This window comes from Pleurodeles waltl, chromosome 7 (assembly GCF_031143425.1).
Source record: "Pleurodeles waltl isolate 20211129_DDA chromosome 7, aPleWal1.hap1.20221129, whole genome shotgun sequence".
NCBI classification, from domain to species: domain Eukaryota; kingdom Metazoa; phylum Chordata; class Amphibia; order Caudata; family Salamandridae; genus Pleurodeles; species Pleurodeles waltl.
In genome coordinates this window covers 1,196,605,924-1,196,632,719 of record NC_090446.1, presented here as the reverse complement: position 1 = coordinate 1,196,632,719, position 26,796 = coordinate 1,196,605,924, and the positions used below count along the sequence as shown (strand labels likewise).

At 45.3% G+C, this 26,796-nt stretch overlaps 1 protein-coding gene across 1 annotated transcript in view; it reads right to left on the bottom strand.

The window, feature by feature from the left end:
- The window catches only part of USP43 (ubiquitin specific peptidase 43), a 750,310-nt gene that overhangs the window by 236,224 nt on the left and 487,290 nt on the right, over positions 1-26,796 (bottom strand). The window contains exon 7 of the mRNA XM_069200325.1: positions 643-805. Coding sequence (XP_069056426.1) covers positions 643-805 — 163 coding nt within the window. The remainder of the gene's footprint in view (positions 1-642; positions 806-26,796) is intronic.

The following is a 26,796-nucleotide window of genomic DNA, read 5'->3' as shown; positions in this document are numbered from 1 at the left end:
ATTTGAGCTAGGTCACATCACATTTCTGTACCCAAATATGGGGTGGGATGCTTTTGAATAACCCTGCAGGATTATGGTGCAAGCTTTCACTGGATATGTGGTTAAAGCCCAAACCATTAAACGCTGAAACTTTCTGCTTTTTTATATCTTCAATAATATGGTCACTATCTCCAAAAGCATGCTTAGATTGTCTATCTCCATTCATTATTTGACATTTTGTATTAGTTATGTATGTTATGTGCAAAAAAGGTCTTAGAAACCCCTGCCGGGCTCGGATTTTATTCTGGCAGTAAATACCTGAAAACAAAGTCAAATTACATAGTGCAATCTTTGTTCTCCCTTGGTAACTTCAACATAGTCCACAGACCCCACACTGATCACTGGTTTTGTCTTTTCATTACCCATCTCGGCAGCAAAGAGTCCCTCACAGTCTTGAGGAAGCGATGAGTGCACAGCACTCATCTGTTACACATCTTCTGCCAGTGAGGATCCTGCCACAGGCTCAAGTGCGTCTCTCTTGTGAAAAGATCCCAAAAGTGAACTAGCAATTCTGTATTACTTCATACAGAGTACGACCTACGCCCCTCCTCCGACTCCACCGACTCTGCTCCAGTGCTAAAGTACAAAGTTGAACATGCCTACCTGGTCGCCTGTTGCCCAGCACCGTCTGTGTTGCAGATCAGGAGGAGGACTCTACCACTGCTGCTGTGGTGCAGGTACTCTGATAATGACATGCCATGAGGAGGTAACCTTTGACCTTCGACATCCGGAGGGACCGGGGATGATGGCAAACTCTGGGGAATTCCTGTAATGGGGGCAAAGCACAACAGAAAGAGTAGAAATGGTCAATCCCCAACATCATTTCTGGCTGGTATGTAGTATGGGCTGTATAGTTTTTAAATAAGAGATTTGTGAATACATATAACAAACTTCACAGAAGCAGTGAATTGTGCAAACTTGACGTCCCAAGCTTAAGGCATGGAGAATCCTCTCCCTGTCACAAAGAAAACTAGCACTGCCAAAGCCAGTAGGTCTGGAGTTGGCTGTCGGCCTTTTGGCTTTGTCAAAACTTCCAAGTAGTCCATGGTAATGAAGGATTCAACTTTGTGTGGATGTGAAAGAGCAGAACGCTATCCCTCACAGTGGCTAGCTAGCCAGTGGCTGGAATAGACTGAGTCACTGCTACATGCAGAGCTAGGTTGCAATAACTGTAGAGGACTAGACTTCAGGTAGCAATTATATGGAGTAATAATAGGAGGTAAAAGGCTGTCTATACAGATGATAAAATGAATCCACCTGAGACTTGTAAACCATCACCCTTACCGGGAAGCATCCTCTTTGATCAAATAATGTTTCCCATATTATCAGCAATATGAGTTCTGAAAGCAGCATGAATTAGTTCTCGAAAATCATTTTGAAATAGTAAATGCGTCACAAAATATCAGCGCGTTACGTTTAGTAAATAAAATCAATTTTGGTTCAACGACCTGTACGTTGTTTTCGTAAAATGCACTCATTTTGCCTCAAACACCAGATGTTCGTTTTTACTAAATCAACTATTACATCCCTTTATTTCTACTATTTACTCTCCGAAAATACACTAGGTTTTCTCAAAAATATCAGACTGACATTTTATATAACTGTATTCATTTTGCCTATTAATAGCATTATCTAATGTTATTCAATATGCCAGTTATTTTAGCAATGTCCCCTACGATACGCCATCATGCCCTCGGTTACCAACTGATACCAGTCATTGCCCTATTGGCCCAGGTAGTCTCCCATTGTATCTCAAACAATGACACCCAGTAGACACGTATTTTCTGTGCTATACCAGCGAATGCACCCATGTACCCAGGTCCCCGCTTATATGCCAATCAATTCTATAGTGGCCCCTGGTGTTCCCCATACCAGCCTATTCTATAATTTGTACCATGCTAGTTTGTCAAACGATCATAGAAAAGTAAATGCCATCCTGTGCCCAGCAGATCTCACTTCTGAAAGTCAATGCCATGAGGTGCTCTCATTTGTCCACACACCAGTCAATGTGTTCCTTCTTTGACATTTATTGCAACAAGGACCTACTTTTCCGACATGCCAGCTAATGTGCTTGATGTACATCCGTTTCCTCCCATATGCTAGTCAGTGCCCATGCCCTCTGCCTAGATCTGTAGTTAATCCACAAGATGTGCCTCCAAATTTTAGCCAATGCCAAAATGGAAACGGAACAACACACATTGCCATCAGCTAGATAGTTACACGTGTGCGCACACAGAATCGCATGTACACACAAACATGCTTATAAAGACACCCAGAATTACTCACACCTCGTACCCAGAATCACTCACGCTCCACTCACTAAGTGACAAGTGATGAGCTGGTTCTTATCAAAGGCTTGATCAAGGTGTGGCAGGAGGATGAGAGAGGGACCACTTGGCACCGCACGGCATAAGGTTTGTTAACAAATGCTGAAGTTATAGATATTGTAGCTGCACAATTAATTTTCGTTTGTACATGAGCACAGTTTTCAAAAAAAAGGTTTTGTATACTAACATTTATTTTAACATTTTGAAATCATGGTCTCAAGAGAAGCACCTATGGTTCGTGAGTCAACTTCTGTAGTACTACTGACTTGGGTAAACATAACAGCTGTAATTCATAGTGATTAGAAATAGAAAACAGTGGGGTATTTGAGCACTATTTAGAAACGAAATATTATTGCTGTTCTTCTTTCTATTACTATTATTATCCTACCACATATTAATGGGGGCAATGTCAACCTATGGGTACTCATTGCAAAGATTTGAGTTTAGGGTCTTCAAAGAAGTGACTGCTACTTCTTCTCAAGTGCCAGGGCGTGGATACAAAGTTACAGTCAATATAACTAGATGTGAAACCACAGAACCATGAAATTTAGAAATAGTTGCAGAATCGTTCATTTGAAGGACCAGCATGAGGCAATCTGGTTTCAGTGAGTTATAGAGACTGTGACGGATGTTGACTAATGGGAAGGTGGCATCAGGTGACTCACTTACCTCATACACCAGGATAGGTGGACCTAGCCTTCATTGCAATGTCTTCATTGCTACTAAAAATTCAATTTTTATTGTGCTGTAAGTGTGCTTCACAACCGTGGTATCCAACCTTAATATTTAGGGACAGAAAAAGTGCTTTAGATCTCAGAAAGCTTTGCATTAGTTTTCCAACTTTTCATGGCATCTAGGACCATATCCCCTCACGGTCATGAATGAGTCACTTTCAGCAGAGGAACTAAGCTCTGGTCACCCAATGTTAAAATATACTAGGGGCACACATTTGCGTCCTATATTTGATGCCACAGAGCATAGGTAAGTTAAGGGCTACTTAGTTCACAATGTGGAACCTCACTGTAGTAAATAGCCAGATCTGGTACAAGGGCTACCGAGGATGCAGAGTCTGTGGTGCTGCATGAGTATGTCTGTGAAGAAGAGTAAATGCGTGGCCTGCTCAAATGCAGATTTATTAATTTACAAGTTTTGTAATGCACCATCTTGTAGACTAAGGTCTACTACATAGCAGGCGAGATGAACAGAAGGTGTCCAGTGAGATGCACATCAAGGGAAGGAGGTAGAGATAACTGAATACAGATTAAAGCATACCTGTGTCCTATTACTCTTATGATGCTGATATTGATGCCACAGAGATTCATTCATGTTTAACAGGTTCAGTCTTCAGGGACTCAACTTTCACACTGGGGCTCACAGCATCCAAGAACATAGGGCCCCGGACACCCAATGGCCTGCCTGACCTGCCTTCATGTTTTTATGGATTTATTGTATTTTGTTAAATGAGGTCTAGATTTGCCAATCGAGGTTTCATAGCTGACATGTAATGCAGGGCTAGCCTTTGAATATAACAAGGTCATTTGATACAGCAGGCCTTGAGGATGGTGCAAATGATTTTGAGTTTAATTCTGGATTCCACTGGGAGCCAGTGTGGGCATTCGAGGACGGATTTCCTTAGACATGTTTTCAGAGGTTGAAGGAGCATTTCACTGCAAGACTTTGCAGTCTTTACAACCTGATAATTAGCTTTCTTGAAGCCCATGAGAGACTACATGATACTAGTAAACACTTTTTACTAGGGATCTTGTCAATGCCACATGATGATGGTTAGTATTAATGGCAGGAGCTTCTGTGGCATGGACAATTGAACGTTAACACTACTAACTATAGAGTTATCTTGTGAGAAGCTGGAAGATCTGAATTATAAATTATCCCTAAAATTTTACTTTCTGTGGTGAAGGTGGTAAGGGAGCCTAGGCTCTTGGGTTACTCACAAGGAAGCTAGTTATTGTTTAGACCTAGTATCCGGTACTCTTTTAGATACATGCAGGTAAAAGAAACGTTCTGTTATCCAACAAAAATTGTAATCCAGGCACCTTGTGATATTTGGCTGACTTTTGATTTATTGTCTGATCTGCATAAATTTGGGTATCAGCATACATTTTGGAAATTAAATCTGATGATGTTCTAGCATGGGAGCAACAGAAGCATGCAAATAGTGAAAAGTAACAGTGAGAGGGATGATCCTTCTGAGAAATCGCAAGTCACCCTTTGCAGTGAATATTCTTCATCTGTGGTGAGTACTTGTAGCTTTCTGTTGTTGAAGAAGGAACAACTCCATGGTACGGCTATGCCAAGTAATCTGGCCCATTCATAAAGTCTCTTTTAGAAGGAACTCATGGCTCACATTGACATAAACTGCAGACAATTCACAGAGAATTTGAATTGTTTACCTTCACCCGTGGTAGTGTGGCAAGCTTTGCTAATGCTAGCAAGTGGTGTCTCTTCCTTTTTGAAGATCATGGACGATGTGGTTGGATTTGATGTATTCTTGTAGTTGGTTAGTTCGCTCGTTGTCCAGGATTTTGCTAGGCTGGTCTTGGGTTGAGCTTGATGTCCTTTTGTGGGATGATGCCTTTGATTCACAGACAAGCACCTCAGACAAACCCGCACTGCAAACTCTTCAAACAAGCAGTCTCCCCATAATCATGAGAGAACAATGACTCTTGGTGCTTCCTATCCTAGCTAGAAGGGGCTTACAACTTCACTGGCGAGCACTTTAGTCGGTCTCCTGATGATCTTTCCACTTTTGTGACCACCCGGGGAAAAGTCAAACTGAGACATTCAGTGGAAAAGCAAGCAGCAAGGTAGGGCAGATGTGACCCATATCATTAGCCATTCGTCCTTACAGGTACAGTCATGGTTGTGGGGTCGGAAAAGACTGTATTGAGCCAATGATTGAATGTTTTAATGCCAGTTGTGACCTTTGTATTCACCTGGTATATTGAGAGTTCTCAGAAGCTGCTGAAAACATAGGTGCCAGGTTAAGGGATTGTGGTGCTGGAGCCTCACAAATAATTTCTGTTAAGAGCCCAATTGTTAGGCCAGAGCTTTTCATATTGCATGTTGGCTGGAAGAGCGCAAAGCTCATGTACTGCCAAGAGGGCAATTTAAAAAAAGCAAGGTGTGGCATCGAGTGATTAGAATATTGAATGGGCCAGGCAGAGATCAAACACACAAAGCTTCAACAGCAGGCAACCTCACACTTCATAGACCCCTAGCAGGCAAGCACTACAACAATCAACACAGAACATTCTTTTACTTGCAGAAAAAATGCCCTTTGTTCTGAAAATGTTATGCTGATTTATTTATAAGGTCAATAGAAAATTTGCATGTGATGTGAAATAAGTAAGATAACTTTTAAATGCTCTTTTCAAAGTTCCATTTGGGCTAATCTCTTGTTTATTGTTTGTTGTGTAGTGGTCACCCAGCCAGAAGTCCTCTTCATGGCACTAGTGAAAACATAACACGATTAATACACTCCTGGGATCCTTTCGTGTGATGTACATAATATACACTGCAAATCATGTATTTAGATGCATACATAGGCCCTCATTATGAGTCTGACGGTCTTGAGACCGCCAGACTCATGGTGGCAGTCAGACTGCCGCAGTCGTGGCGGTCCGTCCACCACATTCCAAGCGTGGCGGAGCTGTCACGTCAGACCTGCAGGTGGCCGGAGGCCTGGCGTTCCCGGCGGTTGTAATCTGCCAGGGCAGCACTCCGGATTACGAGTCCCCATAACGCCAGCCTTTTCTTGGCAGGTCCACCACCATGGAAAGGCTGGCGGAATGGGGGTCTCGGAGGGCCCCCATGCTCAGCCTTGCAGCGCATTCCAGTGCCTGAATTATGGGCAGTGGAATGCGTGACGGGTGCTGCTGCACCCGCCGCACCGCCACATTGACGCCAGCTTGATTATGAGCCAGCTGCAATGTTAAGGCCCTGCGGTCAACTCCAAATAGGGCCGGCGGTGTTTAGCACGCACAGCGATCTCTCGGCGGTTTGAGTTTGGCAGGGGGCGTTCCACCGCCCGCCAAATTCATAATGAGGGCCATACTGTGTTGTCAAGTTCTTACCTTGAAATGACGGCAAAGGACTGTGTGATAAGGTTGTAAGAGACCTTCCTATGATGATGTGACGTCTTTGCACACTGTTTAAGATAACCATTTCCCCCATTTTGTAGGATTCTTTCAATGCCTTCAGGCTTCAGGAGTAGACTGGGTGATCAGAGTCAGTTGTTTGCTCCTATTGAAAATGACAAATGCTTGGCTATTTGGGCTCTTGAGTTAGGAGGTTGTTCATTCCCAGGTCTTTTGGATGGACCACGGGATAACAATTCAAGGCAACCTGCACAACATCAATAGGTTGTTCGTATGGCCAGGTTCCTTGGTGAACCGGATTTCCACTGCTAAAGGGTGTGATTCAGTAATAGATGGATGGCTTTTATACAACCAGTGGATCTAAAAAAAGGAGCAACCCGCTTGTCGCAGCAGGAAATGATCTTTGCAAAGAACGGACAACAAGCATTACCCACGTCTTAGTAATAAGGCACATTAGAGTGTTTCCCTTCGAGGCACTCAGCAGGCGCCGCCAGATCCATTCCTCCACTCACTAAACAGAGGGGATTTCTGAAGCAATCAAGTGAACCAGCTTCTGACATATAATGAAGAATTAAAGCCGGGTAAAGTCAATATTCTTCTGTTGGAAAAAAAACACACGCTTTAGCACAAAAATCGCTCACAATGCACTGCGGCCATTTATCTCAATTAAGAGCGACTGGTCCGCGAGCTCATGGTTCACGCGGCACCTCCTCCCCTCCTCCACGCCCTGCTGCTGCGGGATGTTGGACAGGCCCAAAGGATGCCGGTCCCAGAGATCTCACCACAGCTGTCAGCAGGAGCGCGATTCAGGGCTTTGAGGATGCGAGTTAAGCTTAAGACCGAAAATGTTTGTTTATAGGAGATAATCTGCATTAAAGTCAAAATGAGACTGTCCTAGAGTGTGAGAGACCCCGGTGATCGAGACAGTGCCCCACAGTGTATGACTTACATATAATGACTGACTCTATGCTGTAGAAGGGGAGGATCACTTTGTGAGAAAGTGCTATATGGGTGTGATGCATGCAATTAGTGAAATTGTTTCCAAGGTTTGATAATAATGCTCTAAGAATCAGACTGTGCTCCAGAGTTTAGACAAAATATTGGAGTTAAAAATGTGTGGACAAAATATTGTCAAGAACATCCAGGACAAAAGTATTGTGAAGGTTTTTAAAGGTAAACAAAGTTTTACCATATAGAATTCCACACCTTGACGACATATACATCTTCAAGGTGCATAGATGTGGAGTTAAGAATAGTAAATCTTTACTTACCTACTTGCACTTACCTTCTCGATATTTTGGTCCTCGATATTTTTAACACGATATTCTGTCCACATGATTTCTGTTTCCAATATTCTGTCAGTGATCCCTCCAAGGTACAATGTCTCTATCAAAAACAGTGAGGCCCGTCTCCAGGATGTGATACTTACGTAAAGAACATGACTATGCTACAGAAAATAATAAATAAAAAATGGGTGAGGCTATTCTCCTGAATGCAATACTCGTACCCAATAAATATGACTATGTTCCACGATGCAATCCTTAAACCAAAATGAGTGAGACCTGACTCCAGGATGTGATACTCATAATCAGTAAATGTAACTGAGCTGCAATATGTGGTACCTATACCAAAGTAAGTGGGGCCATTCTACCGGATATGATACTCCTACTCAGTAAATGTGACTGCTCCAGCGTGTGATACTTCTATCTAAAGGAGTGAAACTCCTCTTGGGGATGCGATCCTCATAAGCAGTAAACAAGACAGGGAATGAGAAACCAAAATGGGTGAGACTATTCTCCTGAATGGAATACTCCTACCCAATTAACAAAACTGTGCTCCTGGGTATGATACTTATAACAAAACGTTTGAGACTGCCCTCCAGGATGTGATACTCATACTCAGTAAATGCAACTGTGCTCCCCTTAGTTATCCAGATCCATGGAAGCATACTCCTGACTTCTACTTACCTGCTTTAGCTGAGGGCAGTGCCCCCTCAGGGGCCCACTGGGGGTCTGGGTACAGCTGCTCACTCCAGCCTGTTTGGCTCTGAAAGGTGCCATGTTTACCCCCACGGGTGTCAGGTGGGCTGCAACTCTGACCTGCAAGAAGCATACTCGACCTATTCATCACCGGGCCCCTTGGGAGACCCTCAGGGGAATGGATCCTGGCAGCCAAAGGTCAGGGACAGATTTACCAAAACAACACAATGAGCCCCCCTCTTTACATCCCACCTGGGTTCATTGTGGCAAAGATCTTGAACTGCTGTGACCATGACTGTATACTGTAATTGGCCAGACTCAAGGGCCCGCTAACAGTGGGATCAGCTTGAGTAATGTCAATATCTGACCATGCACAGCCAAAGGGCTTGCTTCATGGGGGTAAAAAAGCTTTGTGAGCTGATCCTCAAGTACGCCCTGCTATTCTTTGCAAGGCTGAAGGTGATTGAGAACAAAATCACTCACTTCTTCACCAACCTAGAGGAAGCCTGGACCTGGATCGATCAATACCAGAGTGCTCCCACACCTCAACAGAAATCTAAGTTCCCAGCCACGAAAACCATCCGGCTTATCTAGAATCTGTTACTGCAATCCATGAGACCTTTGACGATGCATCCATGGAATAAGCAGACAAATGAACATCTTTGTTAGACCTGTTCTGGGCCCAAGTAGTAACATCACACAGTGCCTCCCTCAAAGTGGGGGCGCAACTTCCCTCAGAGGGTGCCAGAATACACCAGACTAGCTTGGGAGCCAATAGGGCTTCGTATGTTTTGTAAAATTTGATCAGTAGGCCGTCCAACTCCGGCATTTTACAGGTGGGGGAGTCCGGAATGGCACCGCAGACCCTCTGCTCCACGATGTGACTACTCAGTGCCTCTCTTGCTTCTGACGGGATGGATAATAACATGATGGCAACTAAGAAATTACAGATGGCAGACTGTCGTACCAGCCATAGGTTATACAGGACATCATGTATTACCCCCTGAGCAGGAGCAATCGACATCGGGGACAGCTGGATGGTGGTAAATGGGTCTGCCGTGGTGGCACTTTGTAAGAGCCATGCCAACAGATGATCCGGTTTGTCCCCCTCCTTGTGGCATCTCACCAGGTACACCCTGTATCAATACATCAGGACTCAAGGAGGTGGGAGTGGCAGTCTCGTGCCCCAAGCAAGTCCCCCCGAGTAGCAGCACCAGTCAGCGCAGCCTACTCAAGACCACCCAAGGAGGCCTTCAACTGGGCAAACTTGCAACTGATCTCTCCCCGTACCCCTATGATCCCATGTATGCAGTGGCCCCCTTACCACAGTTTTAAGAACTTCATGGAGGCTGATAAACCTCACACAGTTCTATTTTCTGCTATGTAGTTAGTGTAGAACTAGTCGTTTCCCAGAAGACTGCATCTTCCAGGGACGAGGGTTGCAAGGAGCAGGTGAGAACAAAAGGAGAACAATAACATCTAGATGGGTGGCTGCAGTTTACTAGCTCCCCCAGGTGTTGGGTGGGGGGATGTGTGTGTGTGGGGGGGGTTAATGTAGAGCAGCTGCTGAGGGGGCTAGGAGGGAAGGGTGTAGCCAGCTTTAAGGGGGGGGGGGTATGCCAGGCCAGGACCCATAGAAATCTTCAACATGGGGGAATAAACAGTGTGGGGTTGTTGGAGAGCACAGTTCTCAGTTATGATCAGACAATGTCATCTGCTATCTGCGGTGTTATCCTATGTAAGGCCGTGATGGACCACGTTTAGTCCGTTTCCTCCCCACCCCCTGACAATCCCTCTCCGAAATCATTGGTAGCAATAGTCTCACCCCTGTCTCACACTCCAGCCGCACTGGCCAGAGCCAGAATTTGTTCCGGGCTCCCTTCTGTTGGCTTGGGGGTGCTGGTAATTGGTTTCGGTCACTTTCGCACTTTTGCCCTTTTGTGTTTATTCCTGGATGGCAGCGAGGGCCCAACTCCAGCAGTAGACTCAGACGGTTCATATCGCTATTGTTCCACACAGCTCCAGGTATCTGCTGGCTCTGTGAAGAAATATGTTTTGTGGTGCACAATCACCTTAAGTTTGGCAGGAAAGAATAAGGAATATCGGAACCCTGCATCATGTATTTTTTTCTTTATGTCCAAAAAGGAAGCTTTCTGCTGCAATACTGACAGTGTAGTCCGGGAAACAGGAGTATCCTTGCAAAGGAAAGTGGACAGGTGCATCCAACGGGTGGAAGTACGCTCTCCCCACCCAGTGTGAAGCAAGAGTGGGCAATGACCAGAGCGTGCCTTCCGAAGGTATTCTGCTGCCATTACTTGTAGTAGAATGGTGGAGCGGCAGAGGAACCAATCAAGCCGGACATGCAAGTCATAGGAAGAAACAAGAGTCCCTGGTGTCTGGGTACAACACTCTCCAATTATCAATTAGGGACTAATGCGTGATCCACTATGACAGATACGAGGTCGGGCATACAGTAGTCAAATGAGAAAGAGGTGGGTGTGATCTATTAAACTCAGGATGTAATGCTCAATCAAAATCCCCTCCCAAAATCCAATGTAAATGGGCCTACCCACGCAGTATGGATGACACATGGGTCAGGAATTGCGTCAGCAGAGTACTTGGCACGTACACACTCCCAAGTAATAGAGCTGTTCCCTCCAGTCACCCTTCCACAAATACATATCTGCCCTCTGAGTCAATCGCCATTGATATATTGGTAAAGGGAACCAAAGGGCGTATTCATATGAGCGCCCCCTCGCAAAGCCTGCGTATACTGTACCAAATCATTTACCCTTCCACTGCTTCTGAAGTTTGGGCTCCTCTACCGTTGCCATATGTGTTTCTTGTAAGGATACAATGTGGGACCCCGTATTTTAATGTATTGTTAACTGTAGTTACTTTCTTTGCAGTGCCCATACCCCAGACATTCCAGGTTAGAAATGACAATCTAGCCACATTCCAGTTAATGAGGGAGTGCTGGTTTGCGGGGTGCTGGGGGGAATGGACTGAAAGTTCCCCAACATTGGATGGGTCAAACTGCCAGAGCACTCCCATCCGGGCTGTAGTAGACACATGATGCAAGGCTCAATAACATTAACAAAAGAGAAAAACCTAGGCACAGTATAATCTGGCTTCCAAAGAAGTGAACTCTAAGTCCTGCAAAAGTGGGACCCTTGTGTACTACAAGAAAGCACAAGGAAACAACACACAACCAGTGGAGTGGGGGGGGACATGGCACAGGAGTGCAACTGTAGCATTGAGGTAGTATGGCAGGGCCTCCAGGTGCAGGGGGAGACCCAAAGGTGAGGATTATCAAAGGAGAACAAGCACATCTGGATGGGTGGTGGGTGGCTGCAGTTCACTGGCATCCCCTTGGGGGTGGCAGACAGTTTAAGAGGGAGTTATGCCAGGCTGGGACCCACAGAAATCTTCAACATCGGAGATAAACAGCAGGAGGGTGAGATTGGGGGGGATGGGAGAAGGCGGGTTGGAGAGAGAGTCATGGTCAGACAATGTCATCTGCTGTCTGCAGTGTTACCCTAGGAGTGAGTAGTAAAGCTGTTCTAGACCACATTAAGTCCAGCATTTGTTCCTGCTTCGCTTCTGTGGGTGTGGGGGGAGGGGTAATTGGTTTTGGTCACTTTCACAGTTTTGGCCTTTATCCTTTATTCCAGGATGGCAGCGGGGGTCCAACTCCAGCAGTAGACTGACTCCGACGGTTCATATCGCTCCTGTTCCACACAGACCCAGGAGTATTCCGGCTCTGTGAGAAGTATGTTTTGTGGTGCGCAATCACCTTAAGTTTAGCAGGAAAGAGTAAGGAATATCTCAGCCCTGCATCCAGTATTTTTCTCTTTACGTCCAAAAAGGAAGCGTTCTTCAGCTGTACTGACAGAGTGTAGCCCTGAAACAGGAGTATCCTTGCATTCTCAAAGGAAAGCAGACCGTGCATCAAGTGGCTTGAAGTAATGTGTCCTCAAAGTTTAGGAGCTGTGCCACCACTGGCCCATGTGGTGTGTGTGTGTGTGTGTTGGGGGGGGTGGGGGGAGGGCAGAAGAGGGTGAGGGGGGATCTTGGTCACTAGGCAGAGTTCACTGCTGAGGTACCCTGTGAGCGTGCTACACAGCAAAGTGAGGGGATAGCCGTTCCTATGTCACTGTGGCATAAAGCCAACTTCCTAAAAACACCCTCTGCCCCTTCTGGGATCCCAACTTTGTGGAGGTTTTTGTCTCTTGATTTCCCCTCTGCATCCCCCACCCAGCTCTCTAGAAATTGGACTGCACAAGTAAGTTGCTCCAGTTGACTGGTTCTTTGGTGGCAGGTTGGAGAGCCTATATGGGTGACTCATACTAGGATAGTGGTTCCCAAACGTTATTACTGGAACCCAGGTACCCCCACAATCATTAGTGGAATCCGGGGACCTCCCACTGAGTCATTACTGAAAGCTGGGGACCTAATCTGTTAATATAATTTTATTTAATTTTCTACGCAGTTGCAGACCCCCTGAGGAGGCTTCGCAGACCCCCAGTGGTCTCCGAACCACAGGTTGGGATTCACAGGTCTAGGGGACTCTGCACTGGTCTTCTCGAAGGAGGTCACCTCCACCGTCACTGCAAGGGTTGGACTTGGTGACATAAATGGCAACAACTGTCCTGTCCAGCTTTAGATCCATGGGGTACATCCAAGGTACTAGGCAATAATAGTGTAGTCGCCTCCCGAGCAGGGTGGATCTCCCAATTAGTGGTGCGGCACTGCCGGCGGACGGGCTCTACTCGCTCTGCATCTCCCCATTCTGCGGGATCGCCACTACTCTATGGTGCAGTCAGTTGTTGAGGCCACATAAGCCCAGGCCATTAAATGTGTGCATGACCCACCATTCCCTCAAGTCCACAGGCCCCAGAGGCACGAGGAGTCTCAATGGCTTGTGGCACACCCTACCCCGAACAAGGCAGGACACACTCAAGCATCCCCACATACAGAGGCAGAGTGGTCAGGATAAAGGGGTAGCCCCGTCGATGTGGGAAGACCTCCACTGTGCAGTCAAGAGGTTTGCTACTGATATACTAGCACACCTAAAATCACAGTTGTCCACGGGGGTGGCATGATGCACAAAACATGATCCCTTACTCTTAGGGATCACCCTTCCACAGGGACCATGATGGCTAGCAAAAGTCCCACGGGGAGGCAGAAGCAGTTCTCCTGGCTCTGCAGGCAGCAGACTCAGGATGCTTATATCCACAATAAAAAGCATTCAGAGACTACAATCCATGGGGGAGATGCCCCCCATGTTGAGGTACACACTCCCAGTATTGCCAAGTGAAGGAGGGATGGGGCAACACAGTCCAACATGGCTCTCCCATTCTGCTAAAAAAAAAAAAATCACTGCTGAGAGGCCAAGAGAGGTGAGCAGTCAACTGCGGCAAGCACATTCCCCTCCTCTGGCTCCCTGTGCAGCACACGGTCTTAGTGTAGTCTCAAAGAAGGGGGGAGGAGTCCCCCACAATACATGCCTCACTGCTGTGTCACCCCACCTCTGTAGCCATAGGCACTGTCAGGCCTCACAAGGCTATCGCACCTCTGCAGCCCGCTGCTGTGTGCACTCAAGCCATAGGGCGGAAGGGGAGGAAAACCCCAGCATTACCCCACAGCAGTCTCCAGGTTGCCCAGCTCTGACCACTTATGGATGATGTGGCCATCTTCACTAGTCCGGCCAGCCCAGATGTCATTTACCACCACACACAGGTGAGCAACCTCACCATACCCAGGCTGCAGCTAATCTCTGCAGTGTGATTTGGGCTGTTCTTTCAAATTGTGTATTGTCAAATCAGGGCTGTCATACAGCTCTCGGCCCAAAAGCAGTGTCCTACGGCTACCCTCATAGCCCAGATGGAGGGGGATGTCGGGCTTCCCTCTGGAGTGAGGAGATCAGGTGTTCACCATGTTGTGGCTCCAAGCCACTCCTATCGTGTTAGACAATAATGTAAAAAAAATTATGATGCACCTTGAAAACTTACAGGTGAAACTTTAATGCAGCTCAAAACAATGTGTTACATTCTACAAATATTTTACCAATTGTTTGACAACTAATAGAAACCTTTTTGGAAAAACTAATAAAAATTGTTGTAAAAAAAGCCAACAGTGCTCCAGGAAATGATAAACCAAATGGGTGAGACTGGTTGAAATCCTAATACCCGCAGAGGTGGCTGGTAATATAAGAAAGTGGTGGGGCGAGCAAAGTGCCCACCACATCCCAAAACACATACATAAAACAAACATGCAAAATAAAAACACTTGCATGCATCATAATAACATTAAAAATAAAATGCATGTACAAACTCAGGCTGCGTCCTCTGTGTTCTTCGCAGTCTGTGGCTCCGACTGGCACAAGTGGAAGAGGCAACTTCCTTAAGCAATCCAGATGCCAGAATTGGATGGAGTGGACTGGCTAAATGCTCTTTTAGGCCCTTTGGGCCTGTGCTTGGCCTCCACCCAGCTGTCCAACACAAGTCTGCTGGCCAAACTGACGTGCAGTTTGCAGTGCCTAGGCAACCACTGCTCTAGTCCTCCATTCAGCAGAGGACATACCCCTCAGTTCTTCTGGCTCTAGGGCAGGCTGACGGCTGTGGTGCGCCTTGTGAAAAATAAGAAGGCAATGCAATAATTTCATTGCCATTTCATCGATCATATTGGTTTAGCGTGGCTCGCAGAAGGTGGGGGGGGGCAACACTTCCCCGCCATCATGGAGAAACTGCCTCTGAATACCTAGCCAAGGCAACTGTGCTCCACGGTGGGCTAGTTATACCAAAACAAGGGACAATGCTGGCCATGAAGGGCTGCCCATACTCCAATAATGAGATTGTGCTCCAGGGAATGATAAACCAAAATGGGTGACACTATTCTCCTGGATGCATACTCATTGAAGGATACTGTGCTCTGGGGTGTGATAATTATACCAAAATGAGTGCTACTGCTCTCCAGTATGTGACATTCACACTCTGTAAATGGGGTGTAATACCTATACAGTGACAAGCATTGGAAAAGCCAATAAGTCACGCCTATCAAGAGCTATTGTTTTTGCCAATGTGCTTCAGCCATGTTGTACACTAGCATGGTTACTGTTCAGCATTACAAACTTTGTGGCAAAGAGGAGAGTGGTGCACTGGCATAGAGTGCATAGGCACAGAGCACATTGGTATAGAGTGCAGTGGCAGGGTGGAGTGGCACAGGGTGGGGTAAAGTGGTGTTAAGTGGCGTAAAGTAGATTGTTTCACAGTAGAGTGAAATGGCATAGAGTGGGGCAGTACAGGGTAAAGTGCAGGGGCATACAATGTAACTGCGTAGAGTGCAGTGGCATAGAGTGCAGTGGTACACAGTAGGTTAGAGTGGAGTACAGTGGATTGACAGAGGGGAGTTGTAGAGAGTAGAGTGCACTGGAGTACAGTGTATTGGCACAGAGTGCAGTGTTGCAGAGTGGCACAGAGTGGAGTTGTGCACAGCAGAGTGGAGTGGCCCAGATTGGAGTAGAGTAGAGTGCAGTGGTGAAGACACCAATGGGGCAGAGTAAAGTGGTATAGAGTGCATTGGCATAGAGTAGAGCGGTGCAGAGTAGAGGAGAGAGCCATAGAGTGAAGTGGTGTAGAGTGCCACAGAGTGGAGTAGAGTGCAGTGGCGTAGATTGGTGTAAAGTGGAGCGGTGCTTCGTAGAGTGCAGTGGTGCAGAGTAAAGTGGAATGGTGTGGGAGCAAGCCGACATTACAGACAACACATTTTCAATTGAAAATGTACTCTGACAACAAACCGAGGGAGAGAAAAATAACTGTTCTGTTGACAGTTAGCATGATATCGCCAATGTCTATTAACGGGTATCTATCTCACTGTTTAAATCGCGTAAGTGATTGCAAAGCCTTACGCCTTCATGGGTTTCTTGGCCACAGCACTGATAGGATAAAGCACTCGGGAGACAACGAGAAATGGCTTCATTTTTCCCGTGAAGCAAAGCAGTGTGACAATAAATCTCAAGGATTGAGGTAACTAATTCCATGGAGTGGCAGCACGATAAGAGAAGGCCTTCCCACCAGAGAAAAATCTACAGAAACAGGTAGCAGGGTGCCAGTTGACAGCGTGGCCAAGATGGCAATGTTTTCTAAAACAGGGTTTTAGACATTGAGGGGCATTTCCATAAAGATATTTGTGAACAATAAATAGTGACTTAAAATAACCCTTTTGTGGCTTGGCAACCAGTGAAATTTAAGGAGAATGGGTTTGATGGAAAAACAGCAGGTTATTTGGTGCAGTTGCTCACGCAGCTTGGTCCTGGACTACATGTACTCTGTGTAATTGTTACTTAGAGATCACGCAATAAGGTTAGTTGCTGTAATAAAGACGAGGGCAAACAGATTTTGTGAATGTCCACAGAGAGCACAGACAGAATAGGTTTGCCTGAGGAGAATCAAAGAGCAGGAGTATATTTGCAGATTACATTTCTGGTCGGTGTCAATCTTAACTCCTGTGCGTTTTAAAGAGGCTTAAGGCTCTGTACCAGGAACAAGGTTAGAAGGCCAAGGAACTGAGTACCAAGGCCCAAGATCCAGTGCTTAATTTGTGAATAAAAACGCACCGGTGCCCAAAGCTGTCCTATTAAACACGCTGCTGTAATTAAATTTGCGAGCGCCGCATATTGAGGCAGCGTAATCCTAAAGCCATCTCGGACCTCTTTAATCCATTTACAGCCGCTTTCTGCCCCTTCATTTTACTCTTGCAGCTTTCTGCTTTCTCCCATTTTGACGCTTTTCCGTCTTTCTCTTCTTCCATCTTTCCCCCATGTGATTTTTTGCCCGCAGTAAATGCCTGACGCAGAGAAATAAGCGCAGGCCCTCAAAAATAAGTGGCGAAGCCCCCAACCGACAATCAGCGGCTCAAATTAAGCACTGCCAAGATCATTACCGAACAACAGCATCTTGTTATCTAGGTTTAACCAGTTGGTCGGTTTGTTCCAGCTGTCATTAAGACAGTTTGGTTAATTTGACAAACAACGATCTGCTTTAATAACCCGAAAAATAAGCTGTGTCCTCTGCATAGGAGTAAAACGAACAACCCACTGTGCTAATAATTGAGAGAAGGGACATAATGTAGGTCTTAAACAGGTAAGGGGAAAGGGAAGATCTCTGAGGGACTCCAGTCTGTACTTTTACGGGGGGCTGCAGTCCGCTTCCAAACAGAGTTTTTGGAGTTCTTTCCAAAAGGAAATCTTGAACCAGTCGAGCTCCAGCCTATCAATGCCACAGTCAATGTGAGTAATGTGGCATTACTTGCATGCCATCTATACTGATGGTGTTATAAAGATTGCCTTTTTTCCACCCCTGCTTCATCATCTGAAGGATGAACTAACTTTCGCTCTCTTTTTCACCCTAATTAACAATACTGTGTCAATCTTTGTGTTTATTTTTACCAGAGACACTCTCCGATCTCCCATCCTATAGGTGGGGATGGGCGTCCTTTACCCTTGTACTTCTACCAAAACTGAGACAGCTGGATATTCGCCATAGCTTGCTCCATCACCTCCAATACCACAATGAAAGCATGGACAGTCTATATCCACAACTTCACCTCCACCTTTATATCCACCTGAGTAGTTTCCTTTGTCCCTAAAGGAACCTTTGCTTTTCTCTTTAAGAATACGAACATCCATGTGTTTGGTTTCACCCAGTGACATCTTTCACTCCTGGCAAAGTATTTTATGCTCTCTGTGCTTTCATTATGGCTTGCTGAAGAGTTAAATTACCAGTGTTGAACATCTTTTCTTGTCATTTTTATTATTTTTATCTCTGAACGTACTTAACTCTCAGCCTTTGGTGATAAAAGATCTGGTTATTGAACGTAGATGCCCTTCATGCAACCATGTCATTTTCAACTGGTTCATCTGGGTTCTCTAACCCTGAACCTATGTCTTTCTAACACTGAATTCCTTTTCTTGCTGCAGCTTTTGTCTAATATGTAATTTGCCAATGCATAATTATCAATACATTCTTCTTCTTCCTCATCTACCACAGAAAGGGGAGATGCTTTTACATACATCGACCTTCAGCCCATACACAATGATTCAATATCTCCAACTTTCTCTTATCTGTAAATATGTCTCCTCCCACAGCCTTCACAAACGCTTCAAGCCTTTGCTTCATTCTTCCCAAATGGGAGAAGGCTCACTTGGACTCTCACGCCCTGACTTGAGTTTGCGTAACACAAATTAAACTTCCAATTTAGAGGACCATATGCTGCTCTGCTAGGAACTACAATTTGTGTTTTTCTCCAGCAGAAAGGAATTTGCAATTTAAATGCTTCTTCAAACCTTAGGACTGCTGCATTTCATTTGGACACCAGGGTTGTTCATTTTCTAAACTTGTGTCTCAAAAGTTATAATAGCGAGCAGTCAAGACTTATTCCCCAGAGGTGGTGAAGGTATTAGAACTCAAATACAGTTTGAATAGTAATCACAATCGATAAGCTTAACCTCCAGCTACATTGTAGCTTTTAAGATGTCCCAAGTATAAAACAGGGGATTTAGAATGAAACCTCTAATCACTCACAAATCTCTGATGTCTCTGCACTCGCAGTGTATCTAGCCTAGAAATAATGTAAAGTTGTCCACCCTACCTGTCCCTTGCAGAGGTAGACCATTGCAGTGAGGTTCAGAGGGGGGGGCACCTCCTCTGGGATTCACAAACCTGGGCCATATCTGAAAGGTCTGGGCAAGGGTACTCTCCTCCCACATGACTTGCAGCACTTGACCATGTCTATGAGGCACCAGGGCTCCTTCCCATGGGCCTTGCAGCCATAGTCCTTGGCTGTGGTACCCAGGGCATAAGACAACCCCCTCCCCTGGCCATATTAGACCATGTCTGAGGGACACAGGGAGTGGATCCCCCTTCCCTGGGCCAGCAGCACTAGACCACAGGGACACAGGGAGCAGATCCCCCTTCCCTGGGCCAGCAGCACTAGACAACAGATATGATACCCAGCAGAAAATCTCTCATCCGTTGGCCCTTGCAGCTCTGGATCATGGTGGCGAGCCCATGAAAGGGGACCCCTCTCTCTTCCCCTGGTAATGGAGTACCATACCATTGCTACAAGGCCCAGTAAAGAGTTCCCTACCCTTGACTCACCTCCCTTGGTTGAAACGCAGAGCAAGATTATGGTTGAGAGGCCAAAGGGAGTGAGAACCCCTACCCTAGGCTTTTTAGCTATGTTGCAGCACAGTGAAGACTAAGGCAAGAGGCCTCTTCTCCTGGGCTCAATTGCCTTACTGCGCTGTATCATGACTATGTGCTTGGGTCCATGTCAGTGGCATAGTCATCAGTAGTGCAGCTGTGTAGTGGCATCAGGACTCAAGTGTATTTGGTGCAAAATGTACCCAAACATATGGTTGAATTTTACTGTGCAGCTAGGGTACACGAGTATCTGGGTGTGTTTAGTTTGCACCAAGACCTATGGCACAATTGCTATGATATCTGCCTCTCTATCATGGGCATAAGCCATGTTCCAGTGCTACAAGCCCTAGGAGAGGCTTTCAGGGAGGTAGTTATCAGTAATGCAGCAAGGCAAGTGCAGTGGTACCAGGGCTCTGGCTTGTTAGGACCCAATGAATACAAATTATGGCTGTTTTTATTGTCCAGCATCATTTGCATGAATCACTGCACCTGTAGGAAACTCCAGAAGCTCATCCTTGCCAGCGCGCACCACTCTCCAAAACAGCTGCATCATCTACAAAGCAATCACAGCTGGCACAACTTCTCACTTTGAGGACAAGCTCACCATCTCAGGTGGCTCTCTGCAAATATACAAAGCCATGGTGATTGACACAGCTTCCTACTTGGAGGACAAGCTCACTATCTCTGGTGGCTCTCTGCAAATCTACAGAGCCATTATAACTGACACAGCTTCCTACTTGGATGGCAAGCTCACCATCTCAGGTGGCTCTCTTGCAAATCTACAGAGCCATCATGACTGACACAGCTTCTTGGAGGACAAGCTCACCATATCAGGTGGCTCTCTGCAAATCTACAGAGCCATCATGACTGACACAGTTTCCTACTTGGAGGACAAGCTCACCATATCAGGTGGCTCTCTTGCAAATCTACAGAGCCATCATGACTGACACAGCTTCCTGCTTGGATGGCAGGCTCAGTATCTCTGGTGGCTCCCTGCATACCGAAACTTTCAGACAGGAGATGAAGAAGAGAAAAAAAAAGAAAAAAAGCAGGGCAATGGGACACAAGGAAAGTAGCTTCTTGCGACGTCTTTCAAAGATGCCAGTGGACTAACTTCCAGTAAAGTCACGTGGTATGTGCAAATTAATTTGGCTTCGTACATTCCCTTTCTGCTGAGGCCGCAAAACTCAGCGAACCTTTCCAGAACATAATATTCTATGAGTATTCAGTTGCTAAACATGTAAAGCGGCCCTCTGCCTCAGTACTGCATCTGGTGCAGTGCCGCGTGAGCAGCACCCGGCGAGCCTTTATGATAAAACCCTCCTCCAGCTCTCCAACTATAGAAAGCCGCCTTAACGATGATGTTCCTTCGTCTATTATGCTCATTAAAGCTCCAGGGTTTCTGTTTCTAGGGATTTGCGCCACTGGCGTTGCTCATTTCCTCATCTCGGAGGATTAGCGCTGTGTCGCCAGCTTCATTTATAAAGCACGTCGCCGCTTCCCAGGCCCCTGCTGCTAATTTGCATGAGGAGCGGTAAAGAGCTGTCGACAGATCAAATGCAAAAATCGCTTTACGGTATAATAACCTTAGCTATTGTGTCAGAAAAGTGACAAAATTCGTTTCTGATGCAGTGAAGCCAGAGATTTTTGAGGATTTAATGTGGCAGAGTAGCTTATTCAAATACCTAGCTAGGCCTATCCAGTTACCCATTTCCTGCAGATAAGGGCAGCTGGGGGCCATATGGTGCTCTCATTTCCGGCAGCTATGCACCCCAAGGTCAATGCAGTCTGCTCATCTCCTTCCATTGTAATGTTCCTGCAGATAAGGACTCCTATGCAGTCCGCCAATTTCAGCATCAGCAGGTGTAGACCCTAGTCTTTAGCAGGATTGCAGCCCCAGGTGTTTAAGGCCATCCAGTGATGAAACTCCTTTTAATACTCCTGCCCATCCCCCCAGAGCCCAATCCTTGCACTTTAACTGAGATGGGACATGGCAGTGTACAGGACCAAAGTTCCAAAGAAGGATTCGAAAAAACAATAGTTTTCACCTTTGAGCATGGATGATGTTTTTGGCAGTGCTGTACAGCATCACCGATGCTAATTATGGAGTGTCTCGAAGCAGGTAAGAGCAGAGACTCTCTAGTAAACATTGCAGCTGCCAAGAAGACCTAAATGTTTATTTTTTACTGCCAACAACTGAACTAGATATTGCGTGGACTTTGATTGTTTGGTGGCTCTGCCTGGAGCTAATTTAATAGACCCTTTGATTTCCATCAACACAGAGGTGGGTGAGAGGGTGGCACCCCTGCCTTTCTGGAAATATAACTTCTATGTCTGGTTAACCCTTTATTTGCATCCACTTCTAGCCCCATGGCCACATCATGAAGTTTGACATTCACGTGCCTTAGAAAGTTCAACAGTGGCCTCCATGAAGCGTTTTAGCATAGATCTTGGTCAGGAGGAAGGCACAATGGATGGCACTAAAATGCCACAGCCCTACCGCCCCGGCTCTCCCAAGGTAGAAAGATCAGAAGGGTCAGGGCCGGACTAGCCATAAGAGGGGGAGGACATTTCCACGGGAGGCTGGAAGGGTGGGGCTGGTTTCGTTACAGGGAGGCGGTTTTGCAGTGGTGCTGCAATATCGGACCCTACCAACAAAAGTAGTAAGTCAGTGTTTCCAGCCTCCAGGGGCCAGGCAGTGCTTCCTCCCCTACCCCACAGCACCCCCCACCCCACCACTGCATTGGGTTACCAGTCCGGCCCTGAGGGTGTGTCATGGTCACCTCTTGGAGGACCATGTTCCATCGGTACAGACAGTACAGCTGTGGAAGTAAGCAAGGGCCTAGCTATCACGGGGGCCGAAGATCCAGTACCACTGGGGCCTGGGGTGTGAGGGGCCCGCGAGTCTAGCACAGGCTGAAGTTCATTTAACAAAAGCCCTGCAAAGTTGTGATTATTTTGGTTGACCTTGCTCTTTGTTTACTCTTCGCTGGGGTGGAAAGGGAATGAGACAGGGAAGAAGGCGACAGAAGAAAAGGGAGAACGACAGTGGAGGAGCGACAAGAAGAAAAGGGAAGAAAAACAGAGAAAGAAGTGTGATTGAGCAAAGTAAAGGAAGGAAGATCAGAGGTCAGAAAAAAGGAGAGCATTTTGGCTGATATGTTGGCTAATCTGTGGAATTTGCCAATAGTAATCCGACTGATGACTGTTGTTCATGAAATGTTTCTTCCCTCATATTGTATGGTGTGCCCTGTTCTCACGGGGGAACCCTTACTGCCTAGAGCTGCACTGTGGGTAATCGACAGAGTTTATGCTTACTGGTTTGTGCTGGTCAGCCTGGATGACCTACTGATGTGTCCTGCTCACAGAGAATTCCCTGACTGGTGAGTGCAGTACATACTGACAACGGGATAACCAGTCACTAAATCTGATGAGATGTCATTTGGAGCAAAATACCTGAAACCATGGTGCCAAGGAGATTCACCTCGAGTTTAACTCTTAGAGCAGTGGTTCTTAACCCTGTGACTTCTTTGGGCCCCAATTAATCATTATTGGAACACAAGTAACCCCAATGAAACATTACTGGAAATATCTCTCCTGAAAGAGTGATTACTGGAAGCGGGGATCACTGTCTAATCATTTTTGTTCATTTGAACTGAAAAACAATACAGAAACAAGCATTCATCTAATAAACACCCACAATTAAATATTTTATTTAAATTCACAGATATTTAAAAAAATATAAATTTTAATATTAAGAAGGTTGGAGCTTTTCTAAATTCAATTGAGCCCAACCATCATCTATACTATATTCTGTTTGATGCACTTGCACTGCCCCCAAGAAGCAAGAGGATACTAACTTTTACCCTCCAATTTCAAATTCCATCATGTTTACAGAATGTTTTAAAATGTCTAGTTTTACGTTTTGCTCCTTTATTTATATGCACCCTATCAGTCTGACAATAATATTTATTTTTCTAAGCAGTTGCGGAAACCTAAGTAATCTTCATGGATCTCCTGGGCTACTGGACTACAAGTTATGAACCACAGTCGTAGAGTGTTCCAGATCAGATGTGGTGCCAATGTGCCTGTAAAGAGAAACTTTTATACCAAACGCTGACAAGCTAAAGTCAAGCTACGACTAACATGCAATGGACTATACCCTAGCCCTCTTGGCATGCTATACATTCTTATTTCTGTACACACCTAACTACTTTTGTGCATTCAATAATATTAAATGCCAGTAATTCTAATAATATCACTATATTATTGTACATTTCTGTATCAATTATTTGTATTTATATATAGTTAAATCTTACATAATCAATGCTAATGATTAATATTAAAAAAATAATAATAATAATATTAAAAGGGACCAAGCTTTACACCATGCTGGAGGTTTTTCTTTTCATAGTTTGCACAGTGAGCTTACTGCATTCTTCAGCACTTTGCACCTTCTTATTAACAGGTCTACCTCAGTCTGCTTCCCTTTTGACTACCAAGTCTTGGATTTTGAAGCGTGTGCTATCCATTGGCAATCAGGAGAGACCGCTTGCTATCTAGCAGATTTTGGCGCATATTTGTGGACATAATAAAGTGTACTTGCGACCTTAGAAATGCTATTTTCACCTTTTGAGAATTTGAATGCTAGGCTACTGTGAAAGTAGATCACAGTAGTGATTTGGGCTGTGACAGAGTTAAGATGGTTTCAGTAAGCGGTCCTTGGCTCATCCTTGGTAACCGGGCCTAATGGTGAAGGCATGCTGAAAGAAAAATGCAGTCCAGAGCATCGAGTGCAACAGCAATACGTCTATTAGGTAAAGGTTCAAAGTTACTTTAGATTTTAAGTTTGCTTTGGAATTAAAGTTCAGATTGAAATCAACAGTCAAACAATGCCATCTTTATTGTTCCAGTGGTGGCGAGTTCCCAGTAAGGAGTTCTGAAGGCTCATAGAAGCTGGATGCTACACTAGGGCGCTGAAACGACGTCAATTGACTAATTTGAAAGGCGATTAGGCAGGGGAAATTGGTAAAGTTGGTCTGCCCTTGCTTAGTCTTCAGCTTAACATGGCTTAAAAAGGGATTGAATTCAAATGCTTGTGCTCCCTGTGAGTCCAATCCCTGAGATCCCGAGACCTCATGGCTCTCGATACGACTATCTTTTAGGAAAGTAACTGCCTATTCAAGACGTGTCCCATGCATAGTCCACAACCGCTGCACTCTATGCTGAGTGACTAAAGCAAGAGGTGCCTGGGTCACCCATCTTGGGAATGTCAGGTGTGGAGTGAGGATCAGAAAAGCAAGAGGAGGAGGTAACGAAAAGGACACAAGATTAGAGATCAGGTTTAGAGAGCACTCATAGTCCACTGGAATACACGTACATTTAGGGACGCCCAACAACAACCATGTATCTTTCAGGGAGAAGGGAAGAGTGAGCAGGAGCTCTGTCTTCAGGGGCTGTGGAGGCAGAGACAGGAGAAGCTGCAGAGTAAGAGGGGAGCATTGTAAGTGAAAAACACGCCAAGACTCGCAAGGTGAAGCACCGCCATGCTGCACTGTCGGTCATACTTCAAGTGATCTACCACAATAGGGAATTTATTTCTTTCGACCCGCAAAATATTAAATGCAGGATATCATTACAACCCTACTGTCAAGGTAAGTATTCATAGCTAAGTATAGATTTATGACTTTGTGGTTTACTATGCTTGCCTCGCCATCCTGCATATACTTACCTTGATCAGTGCTAGTCAGTAGTTTGTATTACATATTTTGGAGAAACTTTATATTTTGTCACGCAGTCCTTGAGAGCCTTTCACTTTGAAGGAAATCTCCTTCTGTTTTTAACCAAAAATATTGCTATTTCAAAATGGCTTTCACTTTACCCCTGCGAAGGTAACCCTCACTCCTGACTGAGCCTTTTCTCATTTTACCTCTTCTCTCTTTTCATCTTCCTCCCCTTAAATTGTGCCTAAAGAAGATTCTCTTGATAGGGTTGGTGTAGAAAGCACCCAGGAATAAAGGTTAAGGAAGCATTTCATAAAATAACCCGAATTATCTCTTATTGCTTGAATAGGGTCAATACAACTCAACTTGAAGGTTTCAGTAAGGTTGAAATGACGAGTAAACTCTGCTGCCATTTGAACCTGTGACTTGCAGATAAACCATCTCAGCAGGAGGTAGTGAACCTGCTGAGCTGCCATACTAGCAATACACAAAACCCTCCCCTAATGCATTTTTGGAAGTTATACCGGGCACGAGGGGAACAGAGGGACCACTGTGGAACAGCGAATGTAAAATTAAAAAAGGTACAAAAACGTATAAAATTTAGCAGGGCATGTTATTATTCTTTTCCTTTTGCAAGTATAATCCGGAGGATTAAAGGATTATCGCCAGTGCTTCATGAAAATCTCTCGCTGTTGAAAACTCGCCTCGCAGTCACAGTACCCGAAGGCAGAGGGGGAAGCGTGAGGAATCATTAAACACACAGCATTTGTTTTACATTTTTTCTGTTTAAAAGATACAAGGGTTATTTAATTTTTTTAAAGTTGTATATTATAGTTTTGGCCGAAGTCATCGCTAGAGACTGGGGAGGTCTTGGAACATCGGGACCGTAGGCAACATCTGAATTGCCCTGATAATCATTTTGTAGGTCCGCCTCTATGCAGCCTATGATCCTTTTGGAAGTATATTAATATTTTGCTCTCTGTACTATTGCAGCAAATCTAGCAGTGCCAAGTGGCTACTAAAGGTGATCAGGAATAATGAAACGATTTTTAGATGCAGGAAGTAAATTCTCCTTTCACTAGCAGTAGTGCTTCGTGTACACTAATCACTACCATAACCAGCTCTGCTGAGGAATTTCCCACTACAAGCAGCCCAGGAAAAATCCATACTGTAAACCATCTAATTTATTATTTAGAAACCTGACACTATACGAAGTGCAATTGAGGCCTTTGTATCCCACACAGTGATGGGAAACATCCTTTCCTAAGGAGAATTAATGAAAATGTAGGGATTCCTCGCCAAATTTTCCTTGGATGTCCCCTGCACCACTGAATGCAAATTATTCACAAATCGAATTGTCCTCTAAGAGGGGATCTCTATATGACAGTTACAGTGCCAGAGAAGTG